A 16834-nucleotide genomic window follows, 5' to 3' on the forward strand; every position below is an offset into this window, starting at 1 on the left:
CGTGGTGTAATTACATTTCTCTGAGCTGTGTGCTGGAGAAACAGGGCTGTGCTGGGCACACTGCATCCTCCCATCCCAGGAGCTAATGGCCACATCCCACGGTGGAGGATGGTGTGGTTGGACAGCTCACATCCATCCCTAACACATAACCAGGAGACGACAGGCAGTTTTCCAGCCAAGCAATCTCAAGCCAAACCCCACGGCTGATGCCAAAGCAAACCATGGAGAGAGAACCCTGCTCAGATTTCCACCCCCTGCTCCACGCAGCCACAGGAATGCAGGCAGCAGGGGCAGAGCCAGGGCCAGAGGTTGGCTTCGTGTTCTGCTTTTTTGCTCTCTATCCCTGGAGGCAAGTGATTATCTCCAGGAATTTTCTCTGCAGTTAAGCAAAGCAAGAGCACGGGATGCCAAAATGAGGGGATGTCCAAACTATGTGAGCAAATGACCTGTGCACACACAGACAGGCTGCTATTAGTGCCTAAAATTGGATAAACATTCTATAGCCAAATCACAACGCTGGATTTGTTTCACACAGGGGGAAACGTAAGCTGAAAAGCCATTAATCTTGATTACCTATTGACTGCGTTGCTCGTGTGTTCATTCTTCATCACGGAGTGAATCGGTGCAGTGTGATATTTTCAGGGCACTCGCTGCACGTGGCAAACTAAAAACACACAAAAATCAATGTTTACAGAGCGCATAGGGCTGGTGCCAGCTTTGCCCGATCCCCTCCCTGTTGCCAGGGGAAAGGTGAATGGAGGCAACAAAAGAATGTTGCAGGAATGTGCTCGTTCTACCAATGGTTTCCTTGGGGAGAGGATTAAATACCCTGGAAGCTGAACAGATGTTCTCCAGGGGGGAAGGTGAACTAAGCCAGCCTGGGAGTATCTTTGTGTACTTCCTACTCCAGAGAGTATGTAGGGAGTTTCTGGGTTGCTGAAGCAGAAACCTTGCATGCATGGGAGAGGCAGCAACAGCTCACAGAGCAAAGTACGGGAAGAGGGTAATGGGGTGTCCCAGGGTGCAGAGCCACATTGCTCCTCTGCTGCAGACAGCTGGGATTGCACTGCATTAAGGGAGGGAGAGAGCAAAGGTAGTTTACATGGCTGATTAGCACTGTTGTTGCCAAGATACACCACCATGTTGCTCTATTTATTGATCAGTTCATTCTGTCATGCAGTTTATCCAGGCTTCAGGGGACAAAAGGGGGCAAAAAGGAGTTGTGAGGCTCTTTCATCTAAAGTGCCCTCACTCCTGTCCCTTTACACATCTCAGTGCTCAGAAAAACCCTGGAATTCCTGCTTTCAGAATGAGTTACAGCCTTAACATGTCTGTTATGATGTGTCTTGAGCAAGTCTATAGGGGTAGGATGGAGGGAGCAGGCAGCCACCCCAAATAGGTGTGCATCAGCTCAGCAGCAGCATCACCTCCCACCCCACCCCATCTTGGGGCGGTGGTTGGTGCTGAAGCCCCAGGTTCTCCCTTCCTTTTCTCTCCCTTATCCCAACCACAGGCGGTGGTACCTGGGGATGTGATTCACACAATGAGCACAACCAGCTCTGCAGTGCTGAGTGCCGGCATGCACCGCCAGTTCTGCAAAGTCACAGCAGCAAAGCTCTGCCCACGTATTCACATGGAAACACGGCGTGGCCAGGAATGCACAAGCAGGTCTACATACAGCTCCAGATCTGTCAAAAGGAGGTTCTCCTTTTGCTGAGGAAATTTGGTTCATACATCAGTACCCACCAAAATAGCTGAAAGGAAGCACAGGGAAATGAGTGGGAATGCAAAGTGGGGTTTTTCTGCTTTGCTGCCAGGCTGCTGCTTGTTCAGCAAGCAGTAAGGGCTGCTCCTGCAAATCCTTTTCGTTGGGGAGGATGTAACCATGTAGAGCACCCACCCTCTGCAAAGCAGCCCCATGCACAGCTGCTCCCCAGCAGTGATACCTGAGATATGCACAGAGGGAGCAGAGCGCAGCTGCAGCTCCTGAAGGAGTTAACAAATCTGCCTCTGGGAAAGGAAAAAAAACAAGAAGAAAGCAGACATATTTACAGTCTAGCTCCTCATAAAAAAACACATCTTGTAAAAATAGCCTTGGTGACTTGTCAGTGTTAGATAATGTCTTTATCAGGGCTGGAGTTGTGGATGGTGGAAGGTGCTGTGGTTCCAAAGGGGACTGGGCATCAGAAGGGTGATTTCAGCTGGAAACTCACCTGAACCAGAGGACCTTGAGCTGATCTGTGGCACAGGAGAAGATAACTCATCCCCTTTGTGGCATAAAACCTCACCAGAGAGGAAAGCTTTGGGCAGAACAGCCTGGGCAGGGGAAGGTGAAGGGGGCATGGCCCCACTGAGTGAAGCATCCCTACAGAATAGAGCATTCTTAAAGCCAGGAGCATGGCAGGGCACAGCTCAGCTCACCCCTCCTGGGTCCATCCAGCAGTCAGACCAGCCACCAGCAGCAGGGACAGCACTCAGGGCGTTAATGAATTCCACAGTACTGAATAAAGGAGCTTACTTTATAGCTTTGCCATAAGAACTCACCCCTGGGTACTTATAATTAACTGGACTAGAGGAGCAATAAAGATTTCTTGGTGTTGTTTCTTTTCCTCAGCAATTTTCTTTCTTTTTTTTTTTTATTTTCTGGAAAAAAAAATGAATAAAGTAAAATAAAATAAAATCACCACTGTTAATAAAGAAACCTCTGCTGATATTCCCCTGTCTAGGTAGGAATATCGATCTCCATGCAGAGAGAAGACGGTTTCTTTATTGCACACGTAGCACGGGATGATCAATCTTTTCTGGCTATGGAAGATTGCTTAGGCTTTGTTTTCAGAGCACTCCTGTAATTCACTGCTCTGCAGGACCATGCCCAGCCTCGCAGCCCTGTGGGATGGCAACCAGAGACTGCGGGAGCTCACACTCCTCTCCATCACCCATTTTCTCACATCTTCTTCATGCAGGCTGCCTCCAGACAAAGTCGGCACAACAGAAGTCCCATTGACCTCAGCTAAATGGGACTAGATGCACACAGCAAAGGTTTCAGATGGAAACACAAGCCCACTTGTGAGCATCCCATCCAACAGCTGCTGATCCATGCAGCTACGTCTTTCATATTCCACATCATTCCAAGCATAGGGGTTTTATTTTCCTTTATTGAAGCACACAAGTAGCCACCAAGGAAACTGTCACTTACACTGCAGTAATTGTAAAATCATATCAACACAACCATTTTAGAGGAGAATTAAAGAGCCTGCACTTCAGCTGGGCAGCTGAGAACAAGCCTTTAACTCCATAGGCACGGTACAATAAAGCTTTTGCTTCCAGGTTTTGTTGCTCTTCTTATAACTCCACCGAGCATTAACAGAATGCCTATACACATTCACTGCAAGGGCCACAGAATTACCCAAAAGCTCAGTAAACACACATTTATTGGTTACTCGATTATGTGAGATTGTTGCAGCATAGTCATTATAACAAAATCCTTATAAAAAGTGCCAAACACTTTCAAAGGACATAAATCTGTTTAAAAACACAACCAGGAGCTACAAAGGGAGTGTGGCTCTGCTGAGACAGCCTCCAAAGACCTCTCTGCTCTGCCTCATGGCACTGCAAGGACAGCCCAGCAGCCACATCCCCACTCATACCCAACACCCCACATCACCCCACATTGCATGGCTCAGAAGACCTCACACTGCCCATGACCAACACCATCATTGCAACCGTGAGTACAGCAGCCCATCAAGCTTGCTTTGTCACTGTCTCCAAGGCATGCCTGGGGCTGTATGAGATTTCCTGGTGAGTGCCTGGGGATAAACATCCATCACAAAGTGCTTACAGTGCCCAGACCTCCTCCTCTCCTGCAGCTACTCAGGGGAAGTGCTACTTGTAAAGTTCTCCCTTATATCCACCTCCAGACTCCCAGTATAAACTATGAGAATGGTCCCAGCTTGCAGAGTTTACAAGAGACCCGGGGCCTACAGATGGGACACTGGGACTGCATCTATATTTTAAGCCCAACCATAAGGGAAACACTCTACATAGAAATATAACATTGGATTCTTTTTTTCTTCTTCCTTTTTTTAAACAGCATATATAAAGAACATGACAGCATTAAAATAGTGATAAAGTGATACATTAAAAATACAGCATCTCATAGACCAGAGCACAAGGACTATATTCATGTGAAGTCTGTACAGTTCAGCTGCCATTGCAGCTGGCCATCTCCAAGCAAGGGCCACTACTTTCCTTCCCAAATTTCCCTGTGGCCACAGTGCTTCAGGAAGAACACAGGCCCGCTGTCCCCGCAGAGGGCACTCAGTGGTTGGACTCTCCACTCCATTACTAAATGGAGAAGAAAGAAGAAGGGGGGTAGGAGAAAAAGGAAAACGAATCAAGGTTGGTAGAAGTTGTGGCATCTCAGCAACATTTCCCAGAGCTCTCAGCATCGCTGATGTCGCTTCGACAAAATAAATAAACCATCTTTTGCACAGTCTGTACATGTGGAGCAGATAGGGAGGCTGTAGGCTGCCCTTCCTACCAGAAACATCCGTGTCTTCTGGGAGGAGCTGCTGGGCTGTCTCTAAAATGGCTTCCCCCTGTACATACGTACATGTGTTCATAGGCCACTCCATCCACTTCATTTCTTCCCTTCACTGAGGAAGATTACCAAGGCATGCTTGGCAAGGCAGACATCTTATACAATATAGCTGTATCATAGCAATATAGAGACGTGTATGTATATACAGACATTCTGTCCAATATTACAATGGGAAGATAATGCTAAAAACAAAAAACAATAGCAGCATGTAAACAAGGATCTGTGTTCATTTCATCCATCTTTTCCTCCTCCTCCTCTCCCCTCTCAGGTAGAGGATTTTCTGCAGAGCTCTCCAGCTCCCAGCAGCTTGAATTTCCCTTTCCGCCAGCTCTGCTCCCTCCCCGCATCCTTCCCCTCGTGATGACTCATCCTGGGGATGATCTTGGGTTTTGTCTGACGGCTGTTGCCCACTTCGGCTTCAGAAAAGTCTTATTTCAGAGCGGCGCCACAGGAATAAACCCATGTACACAGAGAGGTACAAGAGCAGAGGATCTGAAACGACTCAGGGAGGAAAAAGAAATGGAATAGTCTGCGTTTTGTCTGTCTCCCAGCAGCAGAAGCGTAAGATGCAGGAGCAATGCCTGTTTCAAACCCTTAATTCCCCAATTCTCTATAGCCTTGCAAGCTGCCAGGGTTTCCACAGGAATCAAAAGGCCGATTTCAAACGTGCCTCCACAGGGCAGGGCACGTCAGAACTAAAAATGCATTGAATCGGCTCTTTTGCATGCTCTTGCAGTGTCCGGTTTTCCCAACTCCCAAAATTGCTTCCTTGGTTTCTCAGTTTTGAGGTCCTGCTAAAGGGCCGTTATCTGAGTTAACTCTGATGTGGGAGTGGTCGGACTCTGCTGGGCGACAGCCACCATGGGGATTTCCATGCCTAGTCAGGCCGGATTGTTAGTCCCCTCCGAGTTCTTGCAGGCATAAGCCACATCCTTGGCGATGCTGCACATCCTGTTGGACATCTGGAGCTCCGTCCTGAAGGCGGTAGGGAAGCAGAACTTCTTGAAGCAAGCCTTGAAGTTCTCATCTAGGAAGGCATATAGCACAGGGTTCAGGCTGCTGTTGGCATACCCCAGGGCTGTGCAGAAGCAGGAGATAGCCAGCTCGAGCTCGCTTTCAGCCTTGGCACCCAAGCACTGGACCAGCACGAAGATCTGGATGGGAGTCCAGCAGATGATGAAGACTGCCACCACCACCAGCACCATGCGGGTGATGCGCCGCAGGTTGCGGTCCTTCTCCTTGGAGCCTGAGAGCAGACGGACGCTCTTCAGGCGTATGATCATAAGACTGTAGCAAATGGTGATGATCAGCACGGGGATCATAAAGGAGAAGAGAAAAACGCAGATGCCAAACACTGGATCCCAGTAATCCACAGGTGAAGGGAGCTTAATTAGACAATCAATTTCTGCAAGGAAAGAATAAAAAGGAGAGGAAGGTCAGAAAACTCATATCAGGAACAGAAGCATTTTCACATTCCACTTTGTTAAGGCATGTTTAATACTGAAAAACAATAGGAGTGATGCAAAGAAGCAATGACAAAGAGGAATGAGTTTAAATGGCTTTATAGCAGGGAAATTAGCCCATTGATGAAACCAGTTCCCCCTCTATGGCTCCCCAAGACCATAGAGCTCTCCTGGCCATTGGCATAAAAAACCCCAGCCCTCGGTGTGTTTTGACTGACCATTGTTCTCATTCTCTGCAGATCCCATCACCATCGCTGGGATGCCAAAGACAGAAGCGAGCGCCCAGATGCAGACGTTCACCACTTTGGCCTTGTGAGGAGTGCGGATGTCCAGAGCTTTGATAGGATGGCAGATAGCGATGTAACGGTCCACGCTCATCATCGTCAGGGTGAAGGTGCTTGTGAACATGTTGTAGTAGTCTATGGAGATAACGATCTTGCAAAGGACATTGCCAAAAGGCCAGAAGCCAAGGAACGTGTCTGTACCCTGGAAGGGTAAGGTCATCAGACACAAGGTATCAGCCAGAGCCAGGTTGAAGATGTAGATGTTGGTTGCTGTCTTCATCTTGGTGAATCTGAAATGTGAAAATGAGCAATGGTTAGAGCTCCACCTGACCCAAATGGGTAAGGCATTGAAGTATGCCAAAGAGGGCATTCATGTTATGGAGATGCTTCTCCTTACCAAAGAGCTATGTTCAATACTGCCATTTTATTTTCTACCTGGCTTCTGCACTGATGGAAATGGTGCTTTCACAATCAGTCTCACAGGCAGAAAAAGCTTGTCCTCCTTGACCACAAGCAAGGACAACAAACACTTGAGGCTGTCAGGTCAGATTGTGCTTTATGAAAAATGACTTCAGTGAGGCTCATCTAGGATTTCATCACATATGCCTTCATTATTATAAATACTGGTGAGAGTTTTACCCAGTAAGCTGATTTGAAAGGCATCATATGGTCCAGGAGTAAGATGATTAGCCATTCTGCATGGGCTCATAGCCAAAGGCTACAGTTAATGTGAGCTGTCAAAGCAGAACGGGTGAGATTTGCAGAGCTGGTTAGCAGCAGACTACAAGATATCAAAAAACCTGAAAGGAAAAAAAAAAAGTGACACTTTGGGAATAAAGTCATGAGCCAACTCCAAATGATTTGTGTCACTCCTGTCACTTTTATCACAGGAACAGACTGCCCCGAGAGATTCACCTTGCTCCAGTGTTAGTCGTCTCCCCTTTGCGCATGGGAAGTGATGCGAGGAAAGATGTGATCACCTGCCCAAGGATACACAGAGTGTGCAGGAATGGAAGCTCAGCTGTGACTCCAAGGGCACCTGCCCTTTCAGCTCCAGGATGCTCCTCTCATGGACATTAGAGCTAACAAGCTGATATCATTTTAAACCTTCATTTCATCAATCTTTCAACATACTAATGGCCTTCAGAGAAGCGTTGCCAGAAATGGCAGACAACAATATGTATTAACAGAGGACAAGTTCATTTGGGGGCAACACCAAAACCCATAAACCACCAAACAACCTGCACTTCGATATACATTCTAGAATATTATGAGGTCCGATTTAACCTGACATGCTCTTTTTTTTTGGTCCAATTGAGTCAGAAGAGCAAACCCAGAGCTGTGCACCTCAATTGACACCATACTCCTCCTAGATAATGCGGGCTTTGACTCCTGGCAGGTGATTTGGGTGCTCGGAGGAACACTGTCACTGCTACACTCTGAACTCCACCTGGACACAGGGTGACTTAGTGAATTCGCACCCAGAGAACCCACAGATGGGAATCTGAAGTCCATTTTTATCCTGCCAGAGCTCGTGTTAGAAGCCAGGTGTTTGGAAATGCTTTCTGCCAGACTGTAGCTTCAGAAAGCAAGAACAAAGGAGCCTATGTTTGCCCTTGAAAGCCAAGGGGAGCTTTTGGAGCAGGTGAGTGTTGACGGAAGCATTTGATGTTCCCACGTAAACCTCAGTCAGGCGGCTCCTGGCCCAGAAAGCACAGCAGCAGAGCAAGGCAGCAGGTTCTTAGAAAGATCAGAACTTATACAACCAAAAGCAGTAAAGGAAAAATACCAGCATCCTTCCTATTATGAAGAGACAAGCAAGTAAGGCAGAATACAAATCCAGCACAACCTGGAAGCTGCCAGGCTTTAGTGCTTCAGGGTTTCCCTTGCAATTCTTCCTTAGGAAGAAAGAAGATTCTGTGCTGCATAGCGTCATTGTTCTGTACCAGCACACAACAACACATGCAGATAAGTATTGTCAGCTCATGCTTCAGGAAATTAAGTCACCTAAGACTGCCTTAGCAGATACCTCCTGGGAACATTACTGTCTCTGTGTCTCTCAGTCTAGGCCAAGCTCGTTCCCCCCACCCATGCAGGAGGATTGCACTCGGAGGCAATTCATCAGCACACCTCCATCTCACTCTTCCATCACTAACACTATGACTTGAGGGAATAACAGCTGCATTTTTGAACAAAGATGGCCCACTTAACCACTAGGTTAAAAAAATATATATGCACATATTTCTGAGCAACAGGAGAAACAAGCAGCCATCCACCAATCCACCCGCATCCTCCTGCCAACCTTCACGTGGATTCTGAGGCTGATTTTGTGCACTTCAAAAGGTGGGGAAATTAATTTGCACCTAATTAATTACTTCTAGCTCCACTTTCTCCACATGCTGAGAGCCAACAGCCATTATCCCAACAAACCCATGTACCCAAACATTTCCAGAATGTTCAGTACAAACAAAAATCAATTAATCACTTCTCCGCGGATTAACCTTTCTTTTCTTTTCCTCTGGGAACTGAGAATGTTCTCTTTCTTAATCTGAACAACAACAGCAAAAAGAAGACAAATTAAACTCTTAGGCTCAAGGATGCATAGAAGTTACGCCCCCCAGCCCCCCCGTGGCACAGCTCTGGCACTGACAAGGTCTGCACGCAGGACACAAGCTCCTGCTGAGCCACTTTCTTGCACTCGGTCACAGAGGTAATTTCCTAATGGAGCATCTCCCACAGGGTGCTCCAGCTGCTCTCAGCTCTCCATCCCACTCCACCTTTACCATCAATGTAATCCTGCTCTGTTCTTATGCTCCCCCAGCTCCTGAAGCCTAAGAAGAATAAAGACCCATAGAGCAGCTCAGCACTTGTTGTCCCCCTCCTTTCTGCTAAGTGGACCTCCAGCAGCGTTACATGGGGGAAATCCTTCAGGAAAGAGAACCTGCATTTTGGCGGAGGAGGGGAAGCAGGTAGATTTTCCACATGCTGGCTCTGAGGTGCTGTTTCTCAGAAGGATGGATTCTGCTTCTGGCTGAGCCTCAGGGCAAGCTGCAGTGCTATTGTTTCAGCACTGTTCGTCCTGTCCATCCAGCTGCTGTACAGCACGCAGACGCCCCAGGGGTAAGGAGTAGCAAAATCAGATCCTGGAACAGAGCTGCAGGTACCAGGGCAGAAGGAACAGAGCAAAGCCTTCACACCCCGGGGAGCTGTGAGCATCACCTCCAGAAGCCCTCTGCCTCTTTGAGTCTCTTGGCATCAGCAGCTCCAGCTCATTGGGATGCAGACAGTCCCTTCATCCCCTTCCCGGACATGCAGAGATCTGCAGAAGGGCAGGGAAGCAAAACAGAGCAGAAAAAGCTCTGGAGGGATTTTGCAGAGCTGCTCCAGCTCTGACAGCAGGAATCTGTGAAAATCAGTGACATCCCAGCTCCCAGTCTGCCTTTAGCCCACAAGTTGAACAAAGCTGATATTCCATCTGGCACAGACTGTCCTGCTTTGTGTCATCTCAGCCACATACTCTCACGGTGCTCTGCACATCTCTCCTGCTCTCATAACTCTCTTGCAGCCAGCTCATCTTGGAATTTCTCCCCCATTTAAGCCTGTTTGTTCCTAACGATTCAACATGCCACAAACAGCACATTTCAGAAATGAATTTCAGACTATGGAGCCAGACAGCAATGAAAAAAGCAGCCACCATCAGCAGTACATAAATCCTATTCATTACCTGGGCAGGATGGTGACCAATAAGCAGGGGTTAAGGAGGCTGCCACAGCACTGGTGCTTTGGGACAGGAACATTCTCTCACTGACAGGAGCTGTCAGTGGGAGATGGGCAGGAATACCCCATGCTATGGGCACAGCTTGCCCATGTCCACAGATGCAGATCTGACCCCCCCCCCTCCCACTCTGTACAGCACAGACCCCTCCACACGGGTTTTCCTACTCTACAATTTACAACAATTACCTTTTGTTTTGTTTTGTTGTTGTTTATACTCCAGGAAAAACCAGGAGAGACCAACGTGGAGAGAGCAGGGATCCCAGCTGACCTCGCTACATCCCCTGGGTCTGCATTGCATTAACCACTCACTCAATTTTAGCTCTGAGCCGCACAGCTGGTCAACACTCTTCCATTAAAAAGCTTTCTATTAAGAAATCAGCATCTCTGAGATGTCCTATTAACTTCATTTTCCCCGTCTCATCACAGCCAGCTGCCCTCAGCCTCCAAGCACAGGGATCGATGGAGGTTTCCAGCAGAAGGACAGACAGCACAGCCCTACAGGACAGAAGCAGCAAGGCAGAGCTAAGGCTGTGAATAAAGGCATAGGGGTCTGGTATCTACAACTCCTAAAGAGCTGCCTGAGCTGCTTTGTAACCATGGACATCAGCAGGGAGAGCTGAGCAGCCTCAGCGCTTTGCTGACTGTTCCAGGTTCCCAAGAAGGGAGAGCTGGCACAAAGGGAGGCATCTCCCCCATGAAGCCCCATTCCACAGAGCCCTAGAGATGAAGCTTCATTCCCAGGGAGGCTGATCCCAATGAGCACATTCAGCACCAAGGGAGAGTCCTCCAGACCATCACTGCCAAACATCACAGCAACACAACTCAAGGGAGAGGGCTCCCCAGGCCAGAAGCTTTGTGCTGCCCATCATCCCCCCCCTCCAGCATCACCGTGGCCATGAAGCTTCAGGGCTTGGTCTCTCACACACACCAATGCTTTGGTAGCTCTCATATATAGGGAAAGGCTGGGCAGCTGGGTCTGCACTACCTCAACCCATAGCTCACAGGTCAGCCATGTCCAGTACCACTGTGAAAGCAACATATCTCCCTTTGCCTACCCTTTAAAAAAATAAAGGTTTGGGGCACCCAGCATTGCAGAGATCAGTGATAAGAGAGAACCCAGCAGCCGCTCACCCCCACTCGCTCCTCAAACACTCTCTGCATCATGATGTTCAACTCCTTGTTCCACCCTCATTAAAAGCAGCACAGGAAATGTATGCAGAAGAGAGCAGACAAACAGCAGGAGGAGGGAGGGGAGGCATTATCTGGGCTGGCAAGGAACTCTGCAATGAGCAAGCAGAACAAAGCCCCAGACAAGGCAGATTTGCACAATAGGCCCTTTACTGTCCAGGAAATAGTGCTCCTGAGAAGAGCCCTTCTCAGTCTTATCCAATTAGTGCCTGGAGCACTGGAAGGGGAATGACAGTCACGTGGCGACTGGCGCTACAAATTAATAGCTCCAAACGTTAAATCACTCCAAATACAATAGAGAGGTAGGTTGGTTTTTACAACATGGGGGAAAACCCAGAGGAGGTTTGGAATATGGTGGTTTTTTTCTTTTTCTCTTCTGTCTGAAATACCAGGAGATCCCAAACTTTTCCCTCTGGGCTATGAACAAACTCATCCAAACAGAACAAATTGCCCTTCCTGAAGCCTCCCATTTCCTTCAGCACTGATTTTCGAGTCTTTGTGTTTCCCCATTCCCTGAAACAGAAAGCAATTATTGCCTGCATCACCAAACTGTTCATTTAGTGGAAGAAAATACACCCATTTCTTACAAGTAGTCCCGTTATCCCCGGTGAAACATAAGCATGGAAAGGTGAAAAGAGCTTCTGAAGGATGCAACACGGTAGATTCTTTCCCCATCTTTCCCCATCAATGGAAGCATTATTGCTGAGAATCCCCAAAATACATTGTTTTGCCAGCAACCAGTGCTCAACCCACTAGAAACGATGCATCTTAAGGCACAAAGCCCAGCAGCACTCACATTCAAGAAGTCAGCCAGGCCAACAGCAGCATCCTCACACCCTCATATTAACTTGGCAGCTCTGTGTCAATTTGTGTGCTTGGCCATGGTCAGGTTTGGGATACTGGGTTTGTTTCATCACTGTGTCTGCTCCAGTGAGCAAGGGCAAGGAAATAGAAGTTCTGGGCAGGGATACTCAAAAGTTGCTGCCTCTCTGTGATCTCAGAAGAGTCATTCCCTATTGCAGCTCAATGTTGGTCTCAGCCAGTACTGAGTTCCCAGAAGATACCAATGGGGAAGGAAAGGACAAGATGTTCCAGGGGAAACTCCAGGGCTAAATCCCACTTTTTCTCAGGCCCCATCTATATTGCTGGAAGGTATCAAAGCCAAAAGGACCAGAACAGAAGCCACTGCTCTGGAAGCGTAGCACTGCACAGGCACAGCACATCCCACTTGCCCAGGATGCTGGGTTGAGTTATTTGTGTTCTTGCTGACACAACAGCCACCATCCTGAGGCTCTCCTTGCTCCTTAGAGATACCCCCTCTCCCCAGAGGCCAACACACACACATTGTCAAAGAAACCAGGGGATGAAATGATGGCAGCTGCTCACATTCCAATTCTGCAGCCAGCAAGAGAACTCTGAGCTCCTCCTGCCACACACCTAAGGATCACACACACTCCCACCCCTGCCTGCACAGCATCTCAGGCACCCCCCAGGCAACTGTGGGACAGGAACTTTTCATTGGCAGATTTGCTGCTCACTGCATACACGCACACCCACAAGCACTGTGCTATGCTGAACAGAAACACAAGCAATCCCAGTGTGGCACTGCTATGCTGCAGACACCCCCCCCCATCCATCTTCAGCTTCCCCAGCAGTGCTGCAATCCCTTCTCCTCTCCAGAAACCCAACCACAGTTAAGAGCTCTGCTGGGCAATTCAATGAACAGGAGAGTCACTTTGTCCTTGTGGCAAAGACCCAACCTCTGCTCAGTGAGGCTTCATTTTGCAGCATCTCCCCCAGCACAGCTGTGTGTGTTCAGTGGAGAGATGCTTTGGGAGCAGAGGGGCTCCTGGCAAGAGCAGGATTTAATCTCAGCTTCTGAATATCTGCTAATTATTTTAGTCGTCTTTGTTGAAGGAGAAAACAAAAGTTTGCAATGTGTTTTCTGCGCTGGCATCAGGAGTGTTCTGAGATTTATATAGAATGGGAGCTGATTCTATACCACACACAGCACTGAGATCACAAGAGGGATGCTGGCACTTGACATAGAATTGCAGCCCCAGTGGTTGCAGGAGCTTACTTTGTACTTGCAGGGTTTATGACTGCAGGAAATCAGGTGGTTCAAACCACAGCAGGAGCAGGCAGAGAGGTCAGACAGTGCTGCAGGAGCAGCCCAGGCTCTGAGCTGTGTCCTCCTGCAAAGGTCCTCCCAACTCCAGAGCCAGGAAAGTCACCCTTATCTCTTCACCACCCTGTTGCATCTTATTTACACCCATATTTCCCATCGAGGTGGAAAAGCTGCATGAATTGCACTTAGAGGTAAAAAAATGCAAGTCTGAGCTTCCCAATAAGCCCTACACCTCAGAACTTGGTTCAGCTCCCAGATGGAGCAGCAGCTGCACCCACAGCAGGGGGAAGATGTCCCACAGAGCAGTGGGCGCACCCTGCATGCTCCCAACACTTCATGTTCCCCAGGACACCCCACTCCCTACCCAGCAGCTTGCAAAAAGCCCCACTTATGGAGCAGACCTGCTCGCTCCGTTCCATTCTCTGGGTTAAACTTTAGGAGGCACCAGAGGGCAGCTGAAAGCTGGTGGGAACCTTCACCATGCCTAGCAAGGGAGGGGAAAAAAAAAGACCCAACATATAAAACCCAAAGCATTAAACAGACACCACACCATTACCTCTAAAGCACATTGCAATTACCGGAGAATCACCAGCCCTCTCCTCTTGCAGCACTGATTTATTCTCACGAGGTTGCCCTCCCTGCTCCCATCCCTCCCTTGCAAGCTGCCTGCTGCCTACCTGACGATCACATACATGACGGAGCAGTTGCCCACCAGCCCCACAATGCACACAATGGAGTAGACAACCACAATGGTGATCTTGATGCTGAGCGGCAGGAAGCTGTCCCCCGTGCCGTTGTTGAACCAGTTGCTGGGGAGAAAGCTCAGGTTCAGCATGGAGGAGTCGTTCAGCAGCTTTCTCAGGTCGGGGTCTTCCAATATATGGGCAGGGAAGAGGGGGTCCATCATGAACCACCAGCCTGTGCCAACGACCTGGGGGCACCGAAAAGAGAGTTTTAAGATATGCTGGTGAAACGGGCAGTTCAGGGCACAAAGAATGCAAGGGATGCTCCCCAGGAGCACGAAAATGGGATTCAGACTCCAGAGCTCAGTGCACCCTGAGCTCAAATATCTCCACACCGTCAGCACAGCAGGAATGCAGGCTGCACAACTCCATTCCTCCCGGGCACTGGGAGACCCCCACCCATATCCCGCAGCCTGGATGAGGCTGGAAACCCTTAATGCAGCTTCGTGCTCCCCAAACACCCCCTACAGCAGCCTCCAGCCGGGGCTCCAAGCTCACCCCACCCCTCCCCCCCTTCTGTCCAAAGCCAGCTTGCTGCAGCCCTGCAGCATCCCCTGCAAAGCGGTAGGAAATGCCCGAAGTTTAAAAGATACAGAGACACGTAAACCCCTGCTGGCTGCTTACCTGCGTACGGATTTCCCTTCTTACTGCGTCCGCATTCAGGCAGCCCCGCAGGGAACAAAGCCGGGTTGGGCACGGCCGGAGGCTCCGCTGGAGGGGCTGCACCCCCGGAACGCAGGTTTTAAGGAGCAGGGAAGGATGGGGGGGAGAGAAGGAGAAAGAGGGAGGGAGGGAAGGAGGGAGGACGGCGGCTGGGCAGAGCCAGCCCGGCTGCCTGGCTGCTGTCACTGCGTAAAAGCAAAGCGAGGTGGGGGGGGGGGGGGGAAGGAGGGAGGGGATGGATTAAAAAAATAAATAAAAAGGGGGGGGGAAAAAAAGGGAAAAAGCCAAACCCACCAAAGCAGAGCGAGCTCACACCTGCGGGCTCCGTCCCCACCGCTCAGAGCTGCCACCCTCCCCTAGTTACCCCACAGATGGAAGGAGACTCCAGCACCAATACCCAACCCTACCTGCAGTCCCCGGCAGTGTCCCGCACCCACCTGGGGCAGCTCAGCAGCCGGGAGGGCTGAGTGCTCCCGGAACAGAGGTAGAATTTGGGGAATTTAACCTAGAAAGTGGCCAAATGGCACAGAGGGCTGAGCCAGGGCTCTCAGAGCTATGGTGGGCAAAGTGGGGAGGGGTGTAACTGAGAGCATCCCCTGCTTTGTCTCAATTTGAGGAGCACATGGAGCTTCTGACCCTTACCCCCTAATCCTCCCCAAATCCAGCCATGGGATGTGATCACAGCTGTCTGCTATCCCCATACACAGGGGGAAAATGGGACCGTGAGGTCTGCCTCATTCTGATCCCACACCAAGAGCACCCTGCCTGCAGGGCCTCATGCTCTGCTGCCCCACTCACCTGTCACAGATGGTAGAAGCAGTTTTCCAGCAGTTTTTGGGGTGCAGCACACATTGGTATGGCCCAGGAGGCACAGAGAAAGACTACTGCCTCCTTGGGCAGCAAACATTGCTTCTCTTACAGAGTCCACAGGCAGCCCAGAAGAGCAGCTTGGGCCCAGCAGACAGCCCTTGCTGCTCCAGTTCCACATTAAAGCTTGCCTGGGGATGTTTAGCACAGAAGCTGCACCTTCCTCACCAGTAATAGCATGGGAACATGCAGCAGTGTTCCTAAATGCTTCCATGAAAGCAGGTCCCAGATCTGAGAGGGAACAAAGGAAAGAAGCACACAGCAGAGATGCAGCCCTCCGTGTGATGCAGGAGTCCTGGTGTTTGAAAGAGTTTTGGTCAGTCCATTAACAGGCGTGTGAAATAAATTCAGGATGAGACATTAATAGTAAATGGATTGATTTTCAAATGCTGAAGGGAGAACAGCAGTAAATCAGAGCAGAGAGCTCACCTGGACAGCCTTCATGCTGCTCATTGACCTCTCAAATAGGAAAACCCAACTTATTCCTGCTGCACATTCAGTCCCAATCTCTCTGTGTTCTGCTCAATGTGACCCCAACCTAATCCAATCACTGAATCATTTGAGGTGGAAGGGACCCCCTAAAGGCTGTCAGTCCAACACTCCCTGCAGTGAACAGAGACACATCATTATGTTTCCAAGCCCCTCCAGCCTGACCCTGAGTGTCTCCAAGCCCCCAGTTCAATCATGGAAGTCTATATTAACAAAAGAGATGACTATTCCTTCTGTTCTCCCCAGGATCCCCCCCACAGTTCAGTGGGCAGACTGCCATCCTATGGCAGCTTTCTTTCTCATCAGAGATCTTCCCTGCATCCTCTGGGGTCTTCACACCAAAACAAAGGCCAGCAAGATTTCACCTGTGAGGTCCAAAAGGATTTCTCCCAGCCCATTTCTTGGGAAAAGAAAGGGATCAACTCTTCTGGTGGAGGGCTTCTATGCAGACAGCAAAGTAATAAAAGCCAAGAAGAATGAGCCCAAAACAAAACCCTCCTTCCAGGTGATGGCTGGATGAAGCCCCTCTGTCAGAGCTGCTCTGCCACCCTCAGCACACTTTGCGGAGCTATTTAATTAAAGCCGTTGTGAGCAGAGAATTAATTTTGCAAGATGGGAAATTATTTCTAACA

The 16834-nt window shown here is 49.3% G+C and overlaps 1 protein-coding gene across 2 annotated transcripts; it reads right to left on the minus strand.

The window, feature by feature from the left end:
• Positions 1-3126: 3126 nt before the first annotated feature.
• Positions 3127-16307, minus strand: OPRL1 (opioid related nociceptin receptor 1). Of its 2 annotated transcripts, XM_015881705.2 has the most exons (5): positions 15645-16307; positions 14808-15031; positions 14118-14371; positions 6282-6637; positions 3127-6005 (listed from the first exon to the last, which is right to left on the minus strand). In XM_015881705.2, the coding sequence occupies exons 1-5, from the start codon at positions 15925-15927 to the stop codon at positions 5482-5484; spliced, it is 1641 nt and encodes a 546-aa protein (XP_015737191.1). In that variant the 5' UTR covers positions 15928-16307; the 3' UTR covers positions 3127-5481. The 2 variants fall into 2 exon arrangements, with proteins under 2 accessions (XP_015737191.1, XP_015737192.1); XM_015881706.2 differs by lacking the exons at positions 14808-15031; positions 15645-16307 and adding an exon at positions 6987-7147 and having other exon boundaries at positions 14118-14229.
• Between the last annotated feature and the right edge of the window lie 527 nt (positions 16308-16834).

This window comes from Coturnix japonica, chromosome 20 (genome assembly GCF_001577835.2).
Source record: "Coturnix japonica isolate 7356 chromosome 20, Coturnix japonica 2.1, whole genome shotgun sequence".
Classification (NCBI taxonomy): Eukaryota; Metazoa; Chordata; class Aves; order Galliformes; family Phasianidae; genus Coturnix; species Coturnix japonica.

Bases quoted from the DNA above. Each gene is read 5' to 3' on its own strand.
- OPRL1 (XM_015881705.2), bottom strand. From the start codon at position 15,927: ATGGAAGCATTTAGGAACACTGCTGCATGTTCCCATGCTATTACTGGT. The intron at 15,032-15,644 runs GTGAGTGGGGCA...GCTTTTACGCAG, and splicing joins GCTTCTACCATCTGTGACAG to TGACAGCAGCCAGGCAGCCG. The intron at 6,006-6,281 runs GTCAGTCAAAAC...CTTTCCTTGCAG, and splicing joins TGCAGAGAATGAGAACAATG to AAATTGATTGTCTAATTAAG.